Source organism: Balaenoptera acutorostrata, chromosome 19 (genome assembly GCF_949987535.1).
Source record: "Balaenoptera acutorostrata chromosome 19, mBalAcu1.1, whole genome shotgun sequence".
Lineage (NCBI taxonomy): Eukaryota > Metazoa > Chordata > Mammalia > Artiodactyla > Balaenopteridae > Balaenoptera > Balaenoptera acutorostrata.
In genome coordinates, this window is record NC_080082.1 from 64,733,920 (window position 1) to 64,753,242 (window position 19,323).

The window sequence follows — 19,323 nt, forward strand, 5'->3', positions numbered from 1 at the left end:
AAAAGCCAAGGTTTGCAACAAAGAAAAGGTTTATTCAGAGGCAGCCCTGCGAGGAGATGGGAAAACATCTCAGATCCACCTCCCTGAGGCGAGGGGGATGAGGTATTTATGGGTTAAAGAAGCAAGGTGATCTTAGGCATGGGAAAAGGTATTGGCGGTAGGGAAAAGGTGAGGTAATCTGTGTTCTGTGCAGGCAAATCTGAGTTACATGCTTCCTCATGGGATGCATGTCCCAAAATGGAGGCACTTAGTATGATCTGAGGGAGGAGTTTTTGGCCCTCTGATGTCAAAAGTTTGTTCATCAGACACATCAGGACTTTGTAAAGGCCCAGGTGTAGGGTCAGTGGTCCCAACCACTCTTAACTGGCTTGAGCTTGAACTGGACACAGCTCAGTCCAAGTTCCTGGAAAACGACTTGGGCAAACATCTTACTGTATAGGCTACGTGTGGCTTGGAGCACATGCAAATCTTCTGTAGCAAAAATTAAAATTAGCTTGATCAGTGAAGGCTGGTTACAAGTGGAGGTGGTTTTAACGAGCTGTAAGACAAGGTCAAGAATTTCTGTTAGGGGCTTCCCTGGTGGCGCAGTTGTTGAGAATCCGCCTGGCAATGCAGGGGACATGGGTTTGATCCCTGGCCCGGGAAGATCCCACATGCCACGGAGCAACAAGCCTGTGCGCTACAGCTACTGAGCTTCTACTCTAGAGCCCGCGAGCCACAACTACTGAGCCCACGTGCCATAACTACTGAAGCCCACGCGCCTAGAGCCCGTGCTCCGCAACAAGAGAAGCCACGGCAATGAGAAGCCCGTGCGCCGCAACTAGAGAAAGCCCATGCACAGCAACGAAGACACAACGCAGCCAAAAATAAATAAATAAAATAAATTTATTTTAAAAAAAAGAATTTGTTAGTCACCAGTTTCTGTTAACCCTATAGGGCACGGTTTCACTTGCAAAGTCACAAATAAGATACAGACATGAATACTGTCAAGATACAGAACGTTTCCATCACCACTAGGATCCCTCAGGTTGCCCTTTCATAGCCACACCCACTTTCCTCCATACCCCATCCTTCCTTAACCCTTGACTATCGCTAATTTTTTCTCCATAATTTTGTCATTTCAAAAATGTTATATCAATAGGCATTTTTTTTCATTCAGCATAATTCTCTGGAGATTTATGCAAGTTGTTATTTGTATCAATAGTTCATTACTTTACTACTGAGTGGTAATCCATGGTAGGGATTTACCACAGTTTGGCTACCACATCTGGGATGTTTCCAGTTTGGGGCTATTCCAGTTACAGTTTTCTTTTCATTTCCGTAGGAACATTTAACATAAAATCTACCCTCATAACAAAATTTTATGTGTACAATACAGTATTGTTAACTAGAGGCACGATGTACAGAACACTAGAACTTAATCACCTTGCCTAAATGAAACTTTATACCTGTTGACCAGTAACTCCCCATTTCCCCTTCCCTCAAGACCCTGGCAACCACCATTCTACTCTCTGCTTCCGTGTGTCTATTTTAGATACCTCATATAAACGCAGTATTTGTCCTTCTGCGTCTGGCTTATCTCAGCACAATGTCCTCAAGCTTCACCCATGTTGTGGCATATGGCAGGATTTCCTTCTTTTTTAAGGTTAAAGGATATTACATTTTATGTGTATACCCCATTTTCTTTATCCGTTGATTCACTGATGGACATTTAGGTTGCTTCCACATCTCAGCTACTGTGAATAATGCTGCAGTGAACAATGGAGTGCAAATCATCTATTTGAGATCCTGACTTTCGAATACCCAGAAGTGAGAAGTGAGATCATTAGGTATTTCTAATTTTTTTTTGGAGGAAACTCCATACTGTTTTCCATAGTGGCTGCACCATTTTACATTCCCATCAGTAGGGTACAAAAGTTCTGATTTCTCCACATCCTCTTCAATTTTTTTTAAAAATAATATTCATTCTAATAGGTGTGTGGTGATATCTCAGTGTGGTTTAGATTTGCACCTCTCTGATGATTAGTGATGCTCTTTACCTTTTCATGTAACTGCTGGCCATTTGTATGTCTTTTTGGAGAAATGTCTATTCTATTCAAGTCCTTTGCCCATTTTAAATTATTTTATCTTTTGCTATTGAGTTGCAGGGGTTCCTTACATATTTTGGATATTAACCCCTTATCAGATATTTGGTTTGCAAATATTTTCTCCCATTTCATAGGTTGCCCTTCTACTATTAATTGTCCCTTATTACAGGGTTTCGTATGAACCTAAATCTTCATTTCTCTGGGATAAATGCCCAGGAGTGCATTTCTAGGTCATACAGTATTTGCATTTTTAGTTTAGTTTTTTTTTTTTAAACAAACTGCCAAACTGTTTTTCAGAGTGGCCGTACCATTTATATTCCTACCAGCAATTTATGTGATATCCAGTTTCTCCAAATCCTTGCCGATATTGGATGTTGCCATTATACATATACATATTTTATTTTAGCCATTCTGATAAGCGTGTAGTGATATCTCATTACGGGTTTCTTGTTTTGTTTTGTTTTTGTTTTTACTAATGACTTTACTTTTTAGAACGGTTTTAGGTTTACAGAAAAATTGAGCAGATAGTACAGAGTTCTCATACACCCACCTCTCTGCACCCAATTTCCCCTATTAGTAAACGCTTGCATTAATATGGAACATTTGTTACAATTAATGAACCGATATTGATACATTATTACTAACAAAACCCCATAGTTTACATTAAGGTTGCTCTTTGTGTTGTACACTTCTGTGGGTTTTGGCAAATGCATAATAATATGTATCCACCATTACAGTAGCATATATTTCAGTGCCCTAAAAATGTCCTGTGCTGCACCTGTTCGTCCTCCTCCATCTTCATGAACCCGGTATTTTTTCTATCTGCATAGTTTTGTCTTTTCCAGAATGTCACAGAGTTGGAATCAGACAATACATAGCCTTTTTCAGAATGGCTTCTTTCACTTAGCATTTAATATGAACTTAAAGTTCTCCATTTTTTTAGCTCATTTCTTTTTTTAAAAAATTAATTTATTTTTATTTTATTTTTGGCTGCATTGGGTCTTCGTTGCTACACGCGGGCTTTCTCTAGTTGCAGCGAGCAGGGGCTACTCTTCTCTGCGGTGCGCGGGCCTCTCATTGTGGTGGCTTCTCTTGTTGTGGAGCATAGGCTCTAGGTGCGCAGGCTTCAGTAGTTGTGGCATGCGGGCTTCAGTAGTTGTGGCTCACGGGCTCTAGAGCAGAGGCTCGGTAGTTGTGGTGCACAGGCTTAGTTTAGATGCTCTGCAGCATGTGGAATCTTCCGGGACCAGGGCTCGAACCCGTGTCCGCTGCATTGGCAGGCGGATTCTTAACCACTGCACCACCAGGGAAGCCCCTGGCTCATTTCTTTTTATCACTAAATAATAATCTATTGGTTGTGCCACAGTATGTTTATCCATTCGCCTACTGAAGGACATCTCGGCTGCTTTCATAAAACTGCTGTAAGCACCCACATGCAGCTTTCTGTGTGGACATGTTTTCAATTCATTTGAGCTAATACCTAGAAGTATGGTTGCTGGACAGTGTTTAGCCTTGTAAGAAGCTGCCAAACTGTCTCCCAAAGAGTCTTGGTCTCCAGACCCTTGTTCTTCTTGTTAGACTTATTGAGGTGACATTTTCAGGATATCTAAATTTTAGTTCCCCAAAGAAGGAAATACTCAACAGATTAAAAAAAAAAAAGTTTCAATGGGTAAGTTTACATAATTGATTGATTTTTATGGACCCCCCCAAAAGCCCTACATCTGTATTATGCGTTTTCAAAACAAGATGTGCTTTCTAAATTACTCCGACTCCTTGATGTTCACGTTCGTTTTAAGCCACTTATGCCTACTTGTCGAGGCACATCTTCTCCCTCTGATCACCTTCCCTTTAAAATTATTCAGAATTTGATTAAGGTCTCTCACTTCCTCTGAAAACACTGTATCTTAAAATGACAACAATGGTATTAGAATCTCAGGAATACTGGCTAGAAGAAATCCTCAGCGGTGCTAGTCCCAATTTGAGTTACTCTGGATCGTCTGTAAATCAGACTGTCTCCTTTTGGGAACCGTATTCAAAATGTTTAGTAACAACAACTGCGGCCCACAGATGACCACTCACTGGTCTTATGAGGAATGTTCCAGAATGATCTATGAGGTACATGGACTCTGAGTTCTAGGCTCCTTGGATACAAGGAGCACAAACACTTCCCGTGAAGGCCATATCTGGAGCGAGCGGTGGGAATTTTTCCTGCTGTAATCCAGAAATGTTGATTCCCTCAACTTACCACGTGGCTCCTTGTCATCTCCAGACCAACTTCCTATAAAGGTCAAGGTCAGTTCTTCTGGGGGTAAACTGCCAGAAACTTTTCTCAATTGTCACCGTAACTTCTCTCTAGTACCTCTGATGTCTCTCCCTCTTCTTATAAGGTTACCAGTTCTATCAGATTAGGGCCCCACCCGTATCACTTCATTTAACCGTAATTCCCTCCCCCAAAGCCGTCTCTCTCCACATACAGTCAGTCACACTGGGGTTTAGGGCTTCAATATGTGAATTTGGGGGTGGGAGGGATACAATTCAGACCTTACAACCACTCTACAACAAAATACAGAATTTAACCAGCATTCCACCTTAGCAACCCATAAAAGGAGTCTCTCAATTTGGTTTTAAGCAATCTTAACCCTATGACTTCAAACAGTATAAAACATCTTTCAACAACATCATACAAAGACCCTTAGTTGCTAGTAGTTCAGAAAGTTCAAGATTTGAGTTTTAAATTACCCAAAACAGTTAGCTACAAGCATCATAGACACTCTGGACTTGGCATTCCTCTTCCTCTTGAAACTGTCATTATTCAGGACTCTAGACCTCTATTCACCTCAGGCGACTACAACTAATAATAATTCACTTGGGTGTTTGCCCAGTGCACACCATGAGTTGTTACTTTCCTAGGCTAGGAAAGAAACAGGAGTCTCACTTGCCCCATCTCACCCAAACACCAATCCCTAACACCTCCAATATTCCAAAGATTCTATTGTCTATTACATAATCTTCATACCAAACTCTGACTTGGTTAAGTTTCTTTAATTGCAAGCAAACAAGCAGAAAATGAAGTATTGAGAGGATGGTGAGTCGTTTAAGGAATTGCAGCCTTGGAAAGCACAAAAACTAGGGCGGCTCCAAAGATCACAACCACAAGGACACCAGCATCATCCCTTTAGGGAACAGATCCTTCTCCCTTTCAAGCTCCAGAGAGAATCTGATTGACTAGGTCCCTCAGAACTGTAAGACAGGGTATGGCCAGTTACTCAAAGGAAAAGAGAGAGTGTAGTCAAAAGAAGGAGGCAAGGGTTTCTCTGGTGACACAGTGGTTAAGAATCCGCCTGCCGATGCAGGGGACACGCGTTCGAGCCCTGGTCCAGCAAGATCCCACGTGCCGCGGAGCAACTAAGCCCGTGCGCCACAACTACGGAGCCTGTGCTCTAAAGCCTACGAGCCACAACTACTGAGCTTGCATGCTACAACTACTGAAGCTCGCGCACCGAGAGCCCACGCTCCGCACCAAGAGAAGCCACCGCAGTGAGAAGCCCGGGCACCACAATGAGTTGCCCCCATTCGCCGCAACTAGAGAAAGCCCGAGCACAGCAACTAAGACCCAAAACAGCCAGAAATAAATAAAATTTAAAAAAAAAGAAGAAAAAAAAAAAAAAGAAGAAGAAGAAGGCAAGGAAATCTGGGCAGAGGAAAACAGAAAAACATGTATTTTTGGTTTTATTTTTGATATTATGATTATGAATTTATACTAGAATACAGGTCTGAAAAAATTCTTTTCATTTAATATAGCACAACTATCTTTTATGGCTATATACACATTTACAGTTTTTCAACAGCTGCATATAATTCTGTTGAAAGAATACAACATAATTAACTTACCCATTTTCCCCTTACCCTAAGTTACTAAGAGTTTATCATTAAAAATGTTTCCCATTATACATTTACCTACCTGTGTACACTTTGGTTTCTGAGGAATATTGATTCGAATGGTCTATACATACAGCAATTTATATAACAAACAATGGAACTGTCTTGTTTTTCACACATTCACCAAAACTGGATTATCACTCTTCTGTGATTTAAAATCAATCTATTGGGGGAAAAAGTCAATATATCATCACTTTATTTTGCATTGCCTTGATTACTAATGATAGTGGGTAATTTTCCTTAGCTGTTTTTATTTCATCTTCTTTAAAGAGGCTGTTAGCTCTGTCCATTTTTCTGAGTTGCAGATGTTACTATTACTGATTTGTAAGAGTGCTTTAAATATCAGGGATTATTTCCCTTTATCATATTTGTTGCAAACATTTTCTTTCAGTCTCTCATTTATCTGTTAACTTTGATGTTTTCCACACAGAAGTGTTACTCAGTTTAATGTCAGCTCCTGGGTTATGTGTAATGCTTAAGAAGGTCTGCCTCAAGCCAAGGTTATAGAAATATTCTAAATTTTTCTTGTACTTTAATATTGTACCTTTAGACCTCTAATCCATCAGGACTTCATCAGTCAGTGTGCAAAGTATAGATCTATGTCTTTCCAGAGAGCTAACTGTCCCAAGGCCATCTGATCAATCCGTCTTTGCCCCACTGAAATGAAAAATCCTTTTTATCATATATAAGGGCACTCAAAACCCTCTACATGCTCTGGATAAGACCGTCCATCTCCTAGCCTTGATGCCAAAGTAAAGAGGAAGCCCCAAAGCTCCATTTTCCAGTGTCCTCTGGATAAGAGCTCCCCTCACATGGCCACAGGCAGCAACCAAGAGGAAACCCGAGAGCTCTGGGTACTCCAGGTACCTTCAGGTGTAGGAGGTGCTCCAGGTAAGTATTCTCCTCTAGGTGTAAGAGTATCTACTAAAGGGCAGGGGATCTCGTTTTGGGTGATGAAAATGTTCTAAAATTAACTGTGGTGATGGTTGCACAACTCTGAACATACTAAAGTCATTGAATCATATACTTTTTTTTTTTTTTGGCTGTGCCGCATGGCTTGCGGGATCTTAGTTCCCTGACCAGGGACTGAACCCAGGCCATGGCAATGAAAGTGCCGAGTCCTAACCACTGGACCACCAGGGAATTCCCTGAATCATATACTTTAAGTGGGCAAATTGTATGGTACGTGAATTATATCTCAATAAGACCGCTACCAAAACAAAACAAAACCCAAAACAAAACCCTCCACCAGCCTCTAAATCACGATTGACAAAGAGTGAACAGAACTCTCATGAACCTTGTTAAGCCATCAATTCTCCCTTCCTGCAATACTCAGAGCATCATAATTATCTGCTTTGAGACTATCATGATTATTCTCATCATGCCTTTTGGGGCTGAGTTTTTTCTAGTTCTTCCCTAGTCCCTTGGTTCTAATGCCCATATGTTCTGGGGGAATAAAGCACCCCCTCCCAGCACTCCCTGGCTCCCTTTTTAGATCATTTCTCATCATGTACAAGTATGTACATGTCACATACTTACTATATAGTATTTCAGTTTTTAGTTTGTCTTCTCCCACCGGATCTGTGAAGAAAAACGTTTTTGTACATTTTGCACCTCGCTGTATCCCCAGCACCTAAAACAATGCCTGGAACATTAGTAAATGCTCCATTAATGTTAATTTAATGATTACTACAGTACTACACTCTTTGCTATATCACAGTACTCTCTAGATGGTCAAAATGAGCTTGTCAACTTAAAAACACATAGGGACTTTTTTTGGACTATCAATGAATTTACGTATTTAACTTGGGGAGAAATATCTTTGCCAGACTGAGTCTGTCTATACAGAGACATGTCTAGCTTTTCATTTACTCTGTTTTTTAATACTTAAAAAATATTTAACTTTTAACATTCACATTCATAAGCCAGCTGCAATATATATGCTTTCCTGTTTTGGTATTAGTCTTGTCAGTCTCACAGAACAAGATTGGAAGCTTTACTGTATTTATTTTATGCTCTAGAACAATTAAACATCACAGGGCTTGTGATGCTTTTCCACAGGTGAAAGTGTTGAACTACCTTTTGTAGTTTATTTCATGGCTATTAACCTATTCAAGTTTTCTAGCTTGTTCATTTTAGTTCATTTTTAATACTACCCCCTAGTTAGTCCTACATTCTACCTTTTGTTCTAATTGGCCTATTATCACTTGTAAGTGCCAGGTGAGGTGAGACTCTCTCATCAACAATGCTAGACGTCATTATATTTATTCATAGAGGGGGGTGCAAGCCACCATGTTACCCTGTATATCATACAATCTTTCAATTCTGAATGGGTTCATTTTTCCTACCTACTAGGAGAGTAAAGAGTTCTCCGCCTACTCTAAAATTTGTAGGCTTCTTAGTCTTGACCTACTGGTTCATTACACTTGCAGCTGAACATAACTGTAAGGAAAACTCTACCTTAATGGCATTAATTATAAGCCCAGGAAGGCATGCTAAACCCTTTAAGTGGATTATCTAACATATTCTTCAAAACAAGTGTTTCAAATGGAAAAGTAACATGAATATAGTTCTTTATTTTTAAAAGATTAAGCTGGCTACAGTGCTAAAAATGCACTTGAGGGAAGCAAGAGGGAAAATGGTTGCAACGCTATGCAGAAATCCAAACGAGATGGTTGCATCTTTGACCATGATAATGGCATGAGTTGGAAAGAAGTGGATAGATAGATTTAGAATACTGAAGCTAGAGGACCTGGTGGTATGCAGGTGAAGATGAGGGAATAATTGAGGATGACTCTGCGGTATGAATTCGCTGATGGTGAGCAAGGTGTACACTCTGCCTAAAGGCTTTTCCACATTCTTTACATTCATAGGGCCTTTCTCCAGTATGAATTCTCCTATGCAGCGTCAGATGGGCAATCTGGCTGAAGGCTTTGCTGCATTCCTTACACTCATACGGTTTCTCTCCTGTGTGAATCCTCTGATGCAGAGTAAGGGATTTACGATGGCTAAAGGCTTTCCCACAGACGTTACATTCGTAAGGTTTCTCACCTGTATGACACCTTTGGTGACAGATCAGGGATGCCCTCTGTCTGAATGCCTTCCCACATTCAAGACATGCATACGGTCTTTTGCCAGAATGGAGCCTCTGATGTTGAACAAGATAGGAGCCATCACTAAAGGCCTTCCCACATTCAATACATTCATAAGGCTTCTCACCAGTATGAACTCGCTGGTGTTGAATAAGGTGTGCAATTTGACTGAAGGCCTTCCCGCATTCCTTACATTCGTATGGTTTCTCTCCAGTGTGTACTTTCTGATGTTGTGCAAGGTGTGCATTCTGGCTGAAGGCTTTGCTGCACTCCTTACATTCATAAGGTTTCTCCCCAGTATGAATTCTCTGATGATGGGCGAGGTGCGTGCTCTGCCGAAAAGCTTTCCCACATTCCTTACATTCGTAGGGTTTCTCTCCAGTATGAACTCTTTGATGAAGAGTGAGTGAGCCACGATGGCTAAAGGCTTTCTCACAGATATTACATTCATAGGGTTTCTCTCCTGTGTGAATTCTCTGATGGACAGTCAGGGATGAGCCATGGCTAAAAGCCTTCCCACACACGTTACATTTGTAAGGTCTCTCTCCAGTATGAATTCTCTTATGCTGAATAAGTCCTATATGATCAGTGAAAGCCTTCCCACAATCAATACAATCAAAGGGTTTCTCTCCAGTGTGACAATACCTCCGATGACGTATAAGAGAAGCGTTCTGCCTGAAAGCTTTCCCACAGTCAATGCATTCATAGGGTCTTTTCCCAGTGTGAATCCTTCGATGATGAGCTAGAGATGAACAATCACTAAAAGCTTTCCCACATTCGATACATTCATAGGGTTTCTCTCCAGTATGAACCCTCTGGTGTTGAGCAAGATGTGCAAGCTGGCTGAAGGCTTTATGACACTGCTTACATTGATAAGGTTTCTCTCCAGTATGAACTCTCTGATGTTGAATGAGATGAGCATTCTGGCTGAAGGCTTTCCCACATTCAGTACATTCAAAGGGTTTTTCTCCTGTGTGGATTCTCTGATGTTGAGCAAGGTGGGCACTCTGGCTAAAGGCCTTTCCACATTCGATACATTCATAGGGTTTCTCTCCAGTATGAATTCTTTGATGAAGAGTAAGAGTTGAGATTTTGCTGAAAGTTTTCTCACAGTCATTACATTGCAAAAGTTTCTTTTCTCCATAGACTTGCTTGCGTTTTTTCACAAAGGAATGTGCTTTTAAGCTTTTCTTATCTGTGTCAAAATTATATATTCTCTCTTCGATAGGAAATACCTGTTTTATATAAGATAATGTATTCAGATAAAAAACTGTCCCAGATTTGTTAGAGTGGTCTCCTTTCTCAATAAGGGTACTTATATGACTGATTGTCCCTTGCCTAAAATGTGTCTTCTGACTTACCAGCTCCCTCTCAAACAGGTCTTCACATTTCCAGTTTTCCCTTAATGTGGAACATTCGAGGTCACAGCTTGTAAGTCTTTCCATTATCACTGCCTGGGACAATTTTTCCTCATAGATGTCCTGGTTTGGAGATAATTCCTTTCTCATCCACACAAACTCCAAGTCTGAAAGATATTAAGAAAGCAAACGTCTCCTTTATTTAATGCCAAAACAACGGAAACTTCCAAATGAAACCATGTGAATCAAAACAGTTGCTGAAGCCCACAAAGGTAAACGTTTTTGACAGTTCTTAAAGTTAGGCACTGTGACCACCCTTGCGTTTCTCAAATAAACCCTCCTTGGCTCTGGTATATTATTTCAACATGCCTTTTTATTTAAGATATTGCACCAATATTCATAATTGATTTTGTCTGTAATTTCCTTTTTTTGGGTGCTGTTTTGGTAATATTTTGGTATCAAATGTTATGCTGTCTTCATAAACACATTTTTTATAGTTCTCCTTTTTATTCTCTGTCATAGAACACTTTAAACAATGTTGATAGTGTTCCTTACAGGCTTTATAGAATTTATTTGTAAAACTATTTGGGGTTGTGGCTTATTTTCTTGGGGGAGGCAGTTCTTAGATGACTTTCAACATTTCTTCAATGGTAACCAGTCTGTTTAAATTTTCTATCTCTGGTGTCAGTTGTGGTTATTATATTTTCGTAAAGTGTCATCCATTTCATCCAGGTTTTCAAATTATTTGCAGAGACTTGCATTCCAAAAATAGATCCATATGATTCTCTTACATACTCAGGCATCAGTGGTCATTTACCATTATTTCTTTTCTTGTATTTTCTTTCATTTGTCTGGATACTTTATATATTTTATTGGTTTTCTAAAGAAGCCTATGTTGGATTTATTTTCATTAGATCTACTGTTTTTTGATTCATTTATATCTATTTTTATCTCTAGCAATATAAATCACTATATATAACTTATTTCAGTCTCCCTGGGATTCATTCTGTTCTTTTTCTAATATCTTGAATTGGATGCTTAATTCATTTTTTTAAATTATTTATTAATGTACATCATTAGGGCTATAAGTGACATACCAACATCCACTTCTTAAAACTTTGAGAACTGAAAGCAGTAAAAGGCCACACTACAGGCCACAGAATAAACTAACCTCCTCACTTGAAGATCATTTCCCTGCAATATATGTCTATAGGCTATTATCTGGCTTTCTAAACCAGAAAAACAGCTTTCAAGCATGACAGGGAAAAAAATTAATAAACTGAAGAAAATAACCTGAGTCAAAAATCCCAATAGGTACAGTAAAAGTGGGAAGATGATGGACAAAGAGAGAGGAGGTAACATTAGTGGGCTAATTTCTTCATCTTTCATATCGGTATCAAAAGACAATGTTTTGAATCTCAAGTGGATGAATTTTAAAGTACAAATTTAAAAATAGACGAAGTCATAAAGTTAACAAACTGTAGAACTAAAACCTTTCCAACTAAAGGGGGAAAAAAGACATAAACAACAAAACAAAAAGAAACAACAACAATAAAAAAGAAACACCAAAGAGAAAAATAATTAAAAGCAGAGAGAAGAACATAGCTATAATACTTGTTAACTTGATAAGTCACATTTTAAAGAAAGGAAAATACTTAAACAAGTTTGAAAAACTAAACACAAATCTGTCTGAAGAACCCAGAAATGTTGAAAGTCAGGGATGATTACAACAATACAGTACTTGAGCAGAACTAGGTAAACAGCAATGGAACATAACAGAGTTCAGAAACAGACTGTGGTATTTATAGGAAATCACTGGGCTTCCCTGGTGGCGCAGTGGTTGAGAATCTGCCTGCCAATGCAGGGGACACGGGTTCAAGCCCTGGTCTGGGAAGATCCCGCATGCCAAGGAGCGGCTGGGCCCGTGAGCCACAATTGCTGAGCCTGCGCGTCTGGAGCCTGTGCTCCGCAACAAGAGAGGTCCGCGCACCGCGATGAAGAGTGGCCCCCGCTTGCCACAACTAGAGAAAGCCCTAGCACAGAAACGAAGACCCAACACAGCCATAAATAAATAAATAAAATATATATATATATAGGAAATCACTAAAGGTAAAGGTGTATGTCACACCAGTGGGGAAGAAAAGATACACTTAAAAAATAGTGTTAGAGGGACTTCCGTCGTGGTCCAGTGTTAAAGAATCCACCTTACAACGCAGGGGACGTGGGTTCGATCCCTGGTCAGGGAACTAAGATCCCACATGCCACAGGACAACGAAGCCCACACGCCACAACTACTGAGCTCATGCACCTCAACTAGAGAGCCTGCGTGCGACAAACTACAGAGCCCATATGCTCTGGAGCCTGTGCGCCACAACTACAGAGGCCACGCACCCTGGAGCCTGCGCGCCACAACTAGAGAGAGAAGACCCACACACAACTAGAGAGAAGCCCGCATGCCAAAACAAAAGATCCTGCATGCCTCAACGAAGATCCCACATGCTAGAAGAGCCTGCGTGCCGCAAACTGCAGAGCCCACGTGCCCTGGAGCCTGCGTGCCACAACTAGAGAGAGAAAACCCACACGCCACAACTAGACGGAAGCCCGTGAGCCACGAGGAAATATCCTGCATGCCTCAACAAAGATCCTGCGTGCTGCAACTAAGACCTGATGCAGCCCAAAATTAATAAATAAATAAATGATAAATAAAATCTTTAAAAAAAATAGTGTTAGAACAAGAAGTTTCAATTTGGGAGGGACTTTGAGAAGTATTTTCCAGCAAATATCAGAGGGAAGAAACACCTTTAGGATAGTTTTCCCAGCTCTAGTTATCCTGCATTTACCTGGGTGCAGGCCTCTTGTTATCTCTCCTTTCATCATCCAGGGCTCTTTATCCTGCTCCAAAAAGGAGATCACATCTGGTTTAGAAATGCAAAGACCTGCATATAAGAGGAAATAAGAAAATTAGCTATGCTGTGGATATTCCAGAGCTATGACACAGTCTAAATGGTAATGAGAGAAGAGAAACATTGTAGGAAAATGCTGATAAAGTCATGAAAGACTACTGAAGTGGAAAGACTCCTAGGGGGAGGTGGAAGGAGGAATATACTCTTACCCAATGAAGCCAGGTTCCTATAGTTCTCTAACATCACCTTCTTATACAAAGTCCTTTGAGCAAGATTCAGCCATTCCCACTCATCTTGGGAGAAGTCTATGGCTATATCCGTGAAAGACACTGAATCCTGAAACAACACAAATATAATCTTGCTCAATCAGTGTTCATGCCCTGACTTAGCTGGCCTTAGGGTAAAGAGTTATGTTGTTCACATTTGGGAAAAAAAAACTGTGAGTAACTGCCCTGGGGGGATCTAAATGATCAAGGTCATGTAGTTATTTACTGAAAAACTTTTCTGCCTATATTTATATATATTAAGAAAAAGAAAAAATATGAGCGATAACTCTCTGTTCTTGAAGCATTTTATGGTGTGAGAAGACATTCTCACATAAAAAAGTGTTGACTGCATTCAAAACAGAAGAGCATCAGGCACTAAATTATTTTATCTATGTTAGGAGTTAGCTCACTTTCTACATGGAAAAACTAAAGAGCTCTGGGACTGCAACAGAAAGTTTCAAGGAATGATGCTGACCTGATCAGTATGCCTTCAATCTCCACAATATATTCTAAGAAATCTTAGTGTTCTCGAGATATTAAGGGGTATGCCTAAAAAGAATGAAAGAAAAAAATGCCCAGCACTATTATTTGTTTTGAAAAACAAATATATTTAGATTAGGAAAGAACTCATTTGGCAAGTTATTTTTTGATAATCTGCAGAGAAGTATCAAGAGATGATATGAGGTAAGCACATGACAGGTAACCTGTGTTTTGTTACATGGGCTGAATTTCTAACCAACCAGGAAGTGAGGCCAGTTCTATGGTTGATGGCAGATTTTTCATTTCTTTCTTTTTTTGTGTGTGTGATTTCACTTATACCAACATCTAAGAATGAGTTTTAAATAAAACCAGAGAAAAAGGTTAGATTATTATTCCAAAGAATTCAGACTCTGTCACTTTCTAGCTGGGTGATCTTTGCCAAGCCAATTAACTTCTGTGTGCTTCAAGATTTCCCTCCTAAAAAAATGGTAATAATTTTAGTACCTACCTCATGGCAGCACTGTGAGAATTAAATGAAGTAACAGGCACAGTACCTGGCTAAGTACTCAAGAATTTTTACCTATGATAATTATGAAGGAGAGATGGGAAAGAAAGAAGAGCAGGAGGCCAGGAAGAGGTGAAACATTTGGTTTAGTATTTCAATAAACGTTTTACCTATATTTTATTTTAGTAATTTCAGTATGCTATAGTAGTTAAGAACATGGTCTCTGAAGCCAGATCACCTATGTTCAAATCCTGTCCTGCTCAGCAAACCTAAGCTATTAGTTTTGGTTTCAACTGTTGAAGATACTTTAAATACTTCAAAAGAACAGTCTATTGCATTTACATATAAATATTCACCATTTTTGTTGCACTTCCTTCATTCCTAATGTTCCAAATTCCCTTCTGGTATAATTTCTACTGGAAGAACTTCCTTTTACAATTCTTTTAAAAATCTGTCTATGAATTTTCTTAGTGTTCGTTCACATGAGAAACTATTTCACCTTCTTGAAGGCTATTTTTACTGGACATAGAATTCTGGGTTGACAGTTCTTTTCTTCGAGCACTTTAAAAAAGTTGTTCTACTTTTCTGACTTCCATGGTTTCTGATGAGAAACCCACAGTTATCCATATCACTGTTGTCCTGTATGTTAAGCACAGTTTTTCTCTGGCTGCTTTTGAAGTTTTTTTTCCCATGTCTTTAGTTTCAGCAGTCTGATTATGACATTTCTGGGTAGGGATTTCTCTGGGTTCATCATATTGGAGTTTGATGAGCTTTATAGATGCACATGTTTATTTCTTTCACTAAAGTTGGTAATTTTTCAGCCATTATTTCTTCAAATTTTTCTACACTTCACTTTCTCCTCCTTTTTGGGGGACTTCAATGATAGAAATGTTAAACATTTTGGTATTGTCTTATAGGACCCTGAGGCTTTGTTCAATCTTTTTTTCTCGCTGTTATTCAGATTAGATAGTTTGTTTATCCTCAAGTTCATTAACTCTCTCCTCTGTCATCTCCATTGTGCCACTAGTCCATCCAGTGAGCTTATTTTGGTTACTGTATTTTTCATTTCTTGTTCATATTTTCTATTTCTTTGCTGAGACTATCTTTCCACTCATTTCAAGAATGTTCAACTTTACTTGTTGGAGCACTTTTATAAGAGCTGCTTTAAAGTCTTTATCAGATAATTCCAACATCGGTGTCACATCAACGTTAGTATCTGGTGGTGGCCTTTTTCCCTACGAATTGAAATTTTCCTAGCTTTTCGTTAGCTGAGTAATTTTGGATTATATTCCTGACATTCTGGATATTATGAGACTCTACGTCTTGTTTAAATTCTATGGAGAATGTTGGCTGATATTTTGTTCAGGCTGCAAGTTCTAACCAGCTTTCTGTGGGTGGTGGTTTCAACAGCAGTTCCATTTTCAACTCTGTGCAGTGATATTCACCTTTGTCCTACTTATGCACCAGTCAGTGGTCAGCCTGGTCTAAGGCCAGCCTGAGACCTTAGTTCATGCTCATAGACTATGGTATGCTCTTCAGGGTCAGATACATACATGAGCAGCTCAGAGTGAGCTGCTTATGAGATCATAAACAACTTGATGTGGGTGACTTTCTCCCTCTCTGGGATCTCTCCAGTACTTTGTTTCCCAGGGGGCTCCCCTTTTTCGTTCTCTGGTCAGATAACTGGGCCTTATTTATTACATTCCATTGTGCACTTACCACTTTAAAAGGGGGATTTCTGCTCCCCTCCCCCTCATTCTGAGCATTAGATCCCTTTCCCACTTCTTGAGTCTAAACTAGAAAGTTTCTCCTGCAGTTCTTTCTATCCATGCCAATGCCTACTTCTGAGTTCTGTGCTTGTTGAATCCATGTTAAGAGATATTGGGAGGAAAAAAAAAAAGGTAATCACACTGCAGGTTTGGTGGGACTTCACATTTTGGGCTTCTTTCCCAATCTGCCTGTTATGTACTTTTTAGAGACTTCAAATTGCTTCTTCATGCATTCTGGAGCATGCATGCTTCATGCATGCATGCATCCCAGCTTTCAGTGGGAAAGACAGGTGGAGCTTGCTTAGTCCATTACCCAGAACCAGGACTCTCCCAAATTCAGTGCAAAATGTTATTATTTTTAAAACTAATATTCCATTGGAAATATAAACACTCCAGATGTTCAGGGCTTCTTGTGCATTAAACATCATATTGTAGTTCTTCAGTAGCACATATAGCTAGTGTTTATTATGTGCCAAGTACTTTTCTAGACACTTAAAATATATTGACTCATTAATACTCACAACAGTCCTATAAATTAGGTACTATTATTATTCCCATTTTACGGTTGAGGGAACTGAAATTAAGGTGCTATATCTAGTATATGGTAGAGCTAGAATTTGTACCCAGGCAGTTTGGTTCCAGAGTCCTTGTTACTAACCTTTATACCATACTCTGGCACTCTTAAAATATTTTCTTCTGACAAATAACAATAATGCTTTTGTTTAAAATGTATATATGCTCTAAGAAACAAGTTCCATTGGTAGTACATGTTCTGTGGCATTAAATCTGTTTTTTTTTTTTAAAAAAAGGTATTTTGCTTTAAGTTGCTTATTGTGTCTTTGATGTAAAATAAAACACTTTTAATATTCTAAGTTGTTTTCATTTGATTAGATTTTAAAATTTATGTACCAATTTTTATAGTTTTATAATAATTAATTTGCTGGTGACACTTGTTCAGCAGTTTAATCAGAATATGAGTTACAGTTCTTAAGGTTCTATTATTGGTCAATAAGATATTAATATTAAAAACATTCTGGAGTAGAGTAAGTGTGAGAAACTCTCATCTGCAAGAAATGAAAAATTAGGAATTTAGTCCAAAGAAATCAGAGATGAGGGCAAAAATTCAAATACAAAGATGATAACTGCAACGCTCTCTATTAAATAGTAAAATATTGGCAACAATTTAACTATGGAACAACAAAGGGCTGGTTAAATAGATTATGGTATTCATCCTAGAAAGAAAAAAGGATGTAGTACATTCCCTGGCATTTTAAGACACTTATGGCTCCAGTCAAGTAGGGAGGGGAAATCTTTGTTTACTGTGGCAAAAACGTCACCCATCTCACCTGCGCCTGCAGATCTCCTCCACTTCCTTCAATATGCAACTCAGAAATCCCTTCCTCTGTGACTCAAGCCCTCCCAATGCCTCCTCCTTCCAACAGTGAGTAAGATTGTGCAGGATTTCTCACCAAGGTGGTAAAAAGGAGCTAAAATAAGCAGATTTCCTCCTGCCAGATTGTGGCCTATCACAGAGCTTCATCAGTACAGATGAAGGGGCACCTTCTTGTAATTCACCCAAAGGCACTCATTCAGGCTATTAATGGCCCTTCCCCTCCACTCCACAGGAAGTCCACTCTCCACCTGCAGCACTGATCACACTGTAAAAATAAATGTTTGTTACCTTTTCATTTCTCCAACAGATAGTAAGCTGTCTGAGAGCAAGGATGGGGATTTAGGGACTAGGCAGATCGTGGCTCTCAAATCTCCTCTAAGGACTGTATTTCTGTATTGTCAGATACTTATGAAAAAAATGAGTACAAGGGAAGGGCTCACAGTGGGTCATTTCTTGAGTGAAGAATAAACACTGAACAGGAAAAAGTGGAAGCTCTGTAAGAGAGTATTGGGCTGTTTGAAGCTACCTATAGCCCCATTACTCGTCAGAAAGAGAGGAAATAGGAGCCAGGCCTCAAAGTGGGACAATTTTCAGAAGGAAACAAACATTACCAAATCCTGAAAAGCAAGGGAATACTAACCAGGGACATGGCTTTAAGAAGTTCAATTCCCATCACCTTCTCCTTTTCCTGGCTCCTCACATGGAGAAGGGCTTCACCCTGAGAGGGCACAGCTGGGAAGAAGAGAAAGGAACGGTGACAGACTCTAGTGAGAGACTCTAAGAACGGTGAGTAGCTCGAATAATCAAAACCTAGAAACTTTTCCCTTCAGCTCCCTCTGTTCTCACTCCCCTATTCCTACTCCACCCTCCTCTCACAGCCCAGGCACTCCCTGGGAAACCTATAATTTACAGCTGGGGTCCTGCTCTGCTCTGGATTTTCAGGCTGAGGACAATCTCTCTCTTGCTCAAAGCCACCCATTCATTAACAACAGAGATGTATTAGGCGTGCTGCATATATTCACACTCTGATGTGACCTTCACGACCTTCAATGAAAATAGGGAATACTGTCACTGTTTCACATGTGAAAGCTCTGGGAGGTGAAGTCTTTTGCACAAGTCACACAGCCTGTAAATAATGGAGCCCACTCATCAACCTAGGTCTGCGTGACTCTACCACACAAGCTATATGCTCAAGCAGACGCCAGAATATAACAAAAAAAAAAACACCCCATGTGCAACTAACTACTCAGGACTTATAAAGAGTCTACGAGACTTGAAAAAAGCCATCTTCCCCAGAAAGAGGTATTACCTTTGTTTCAATAGAGTCCATGTGGCTTACAGATAGCTGGACCAAAAAACTGTCAGGAGACCCAAGTTCTCCTTTTGCTTTCTGACAAACTATAGTTCTGAAGAAGTCCCTGGCCACCTCACCCCACCCCCAGGCCTCCAGCCAAGCTTATTCAATCAGGAAGAGGATAAAAATATCTGACTTAATTCTGGTTTCTTTCCACTAAACTCCACTGCTTTTTCA

At 39.7% G+C, this 19,323-nt stretch overlaps 1 protein-coding gene across 11 annotated transcripts in view; it reads right to left on the reverse strand.

Moving 5' to 3' along the window:
* Positions 1 to 19,323, reverse strand: part of ZNF470 (zinc finger protein 470) — a 69,818-nt gene that overhangs the window by 48,513 nt on the left and 1,982 nt on the right. For 3 of the 11 annotated variants that reach the window (XM_057534055.1, XM_028164818.2, XM_028164817.2), the window contains 4 exons: positions 18,433 to 18,524; positions 13,589 to 13,715; positions 13,317 to 13,412; positions 8,583 to 10,643 (listed from right to left, as the gene is read on the reverse strand). In XM_057534055.1, the coding sequence (XP_057390038.1) occupies positions 8,770 to 10,643; positions 13,317 to 13,412; positions 13,589 to 13,715; positions 18,433 to 18,465 (2,130 nt within the window). In that variant the 5' untranslated portion in view covers positions 18,466 to 18,524 and the 3' untranslated portion in view covers positions 8,583 to 8,769. Of the gene's footprint in view, positions 1 to 912; positions 7,672 to 8,582; positions 10,644 to 13,316; positions 13,413 to 13,588; positions 13,716 to 17,777; positions 18,058 to 18,432; positions 18,525 to 19,323 lie in introns of those variants that run through there. The other 8 variants (XM_028164822.2, XM_028164823.2, XM_028164821.2 and 5 more) reach the window with 8 other exon arrangements.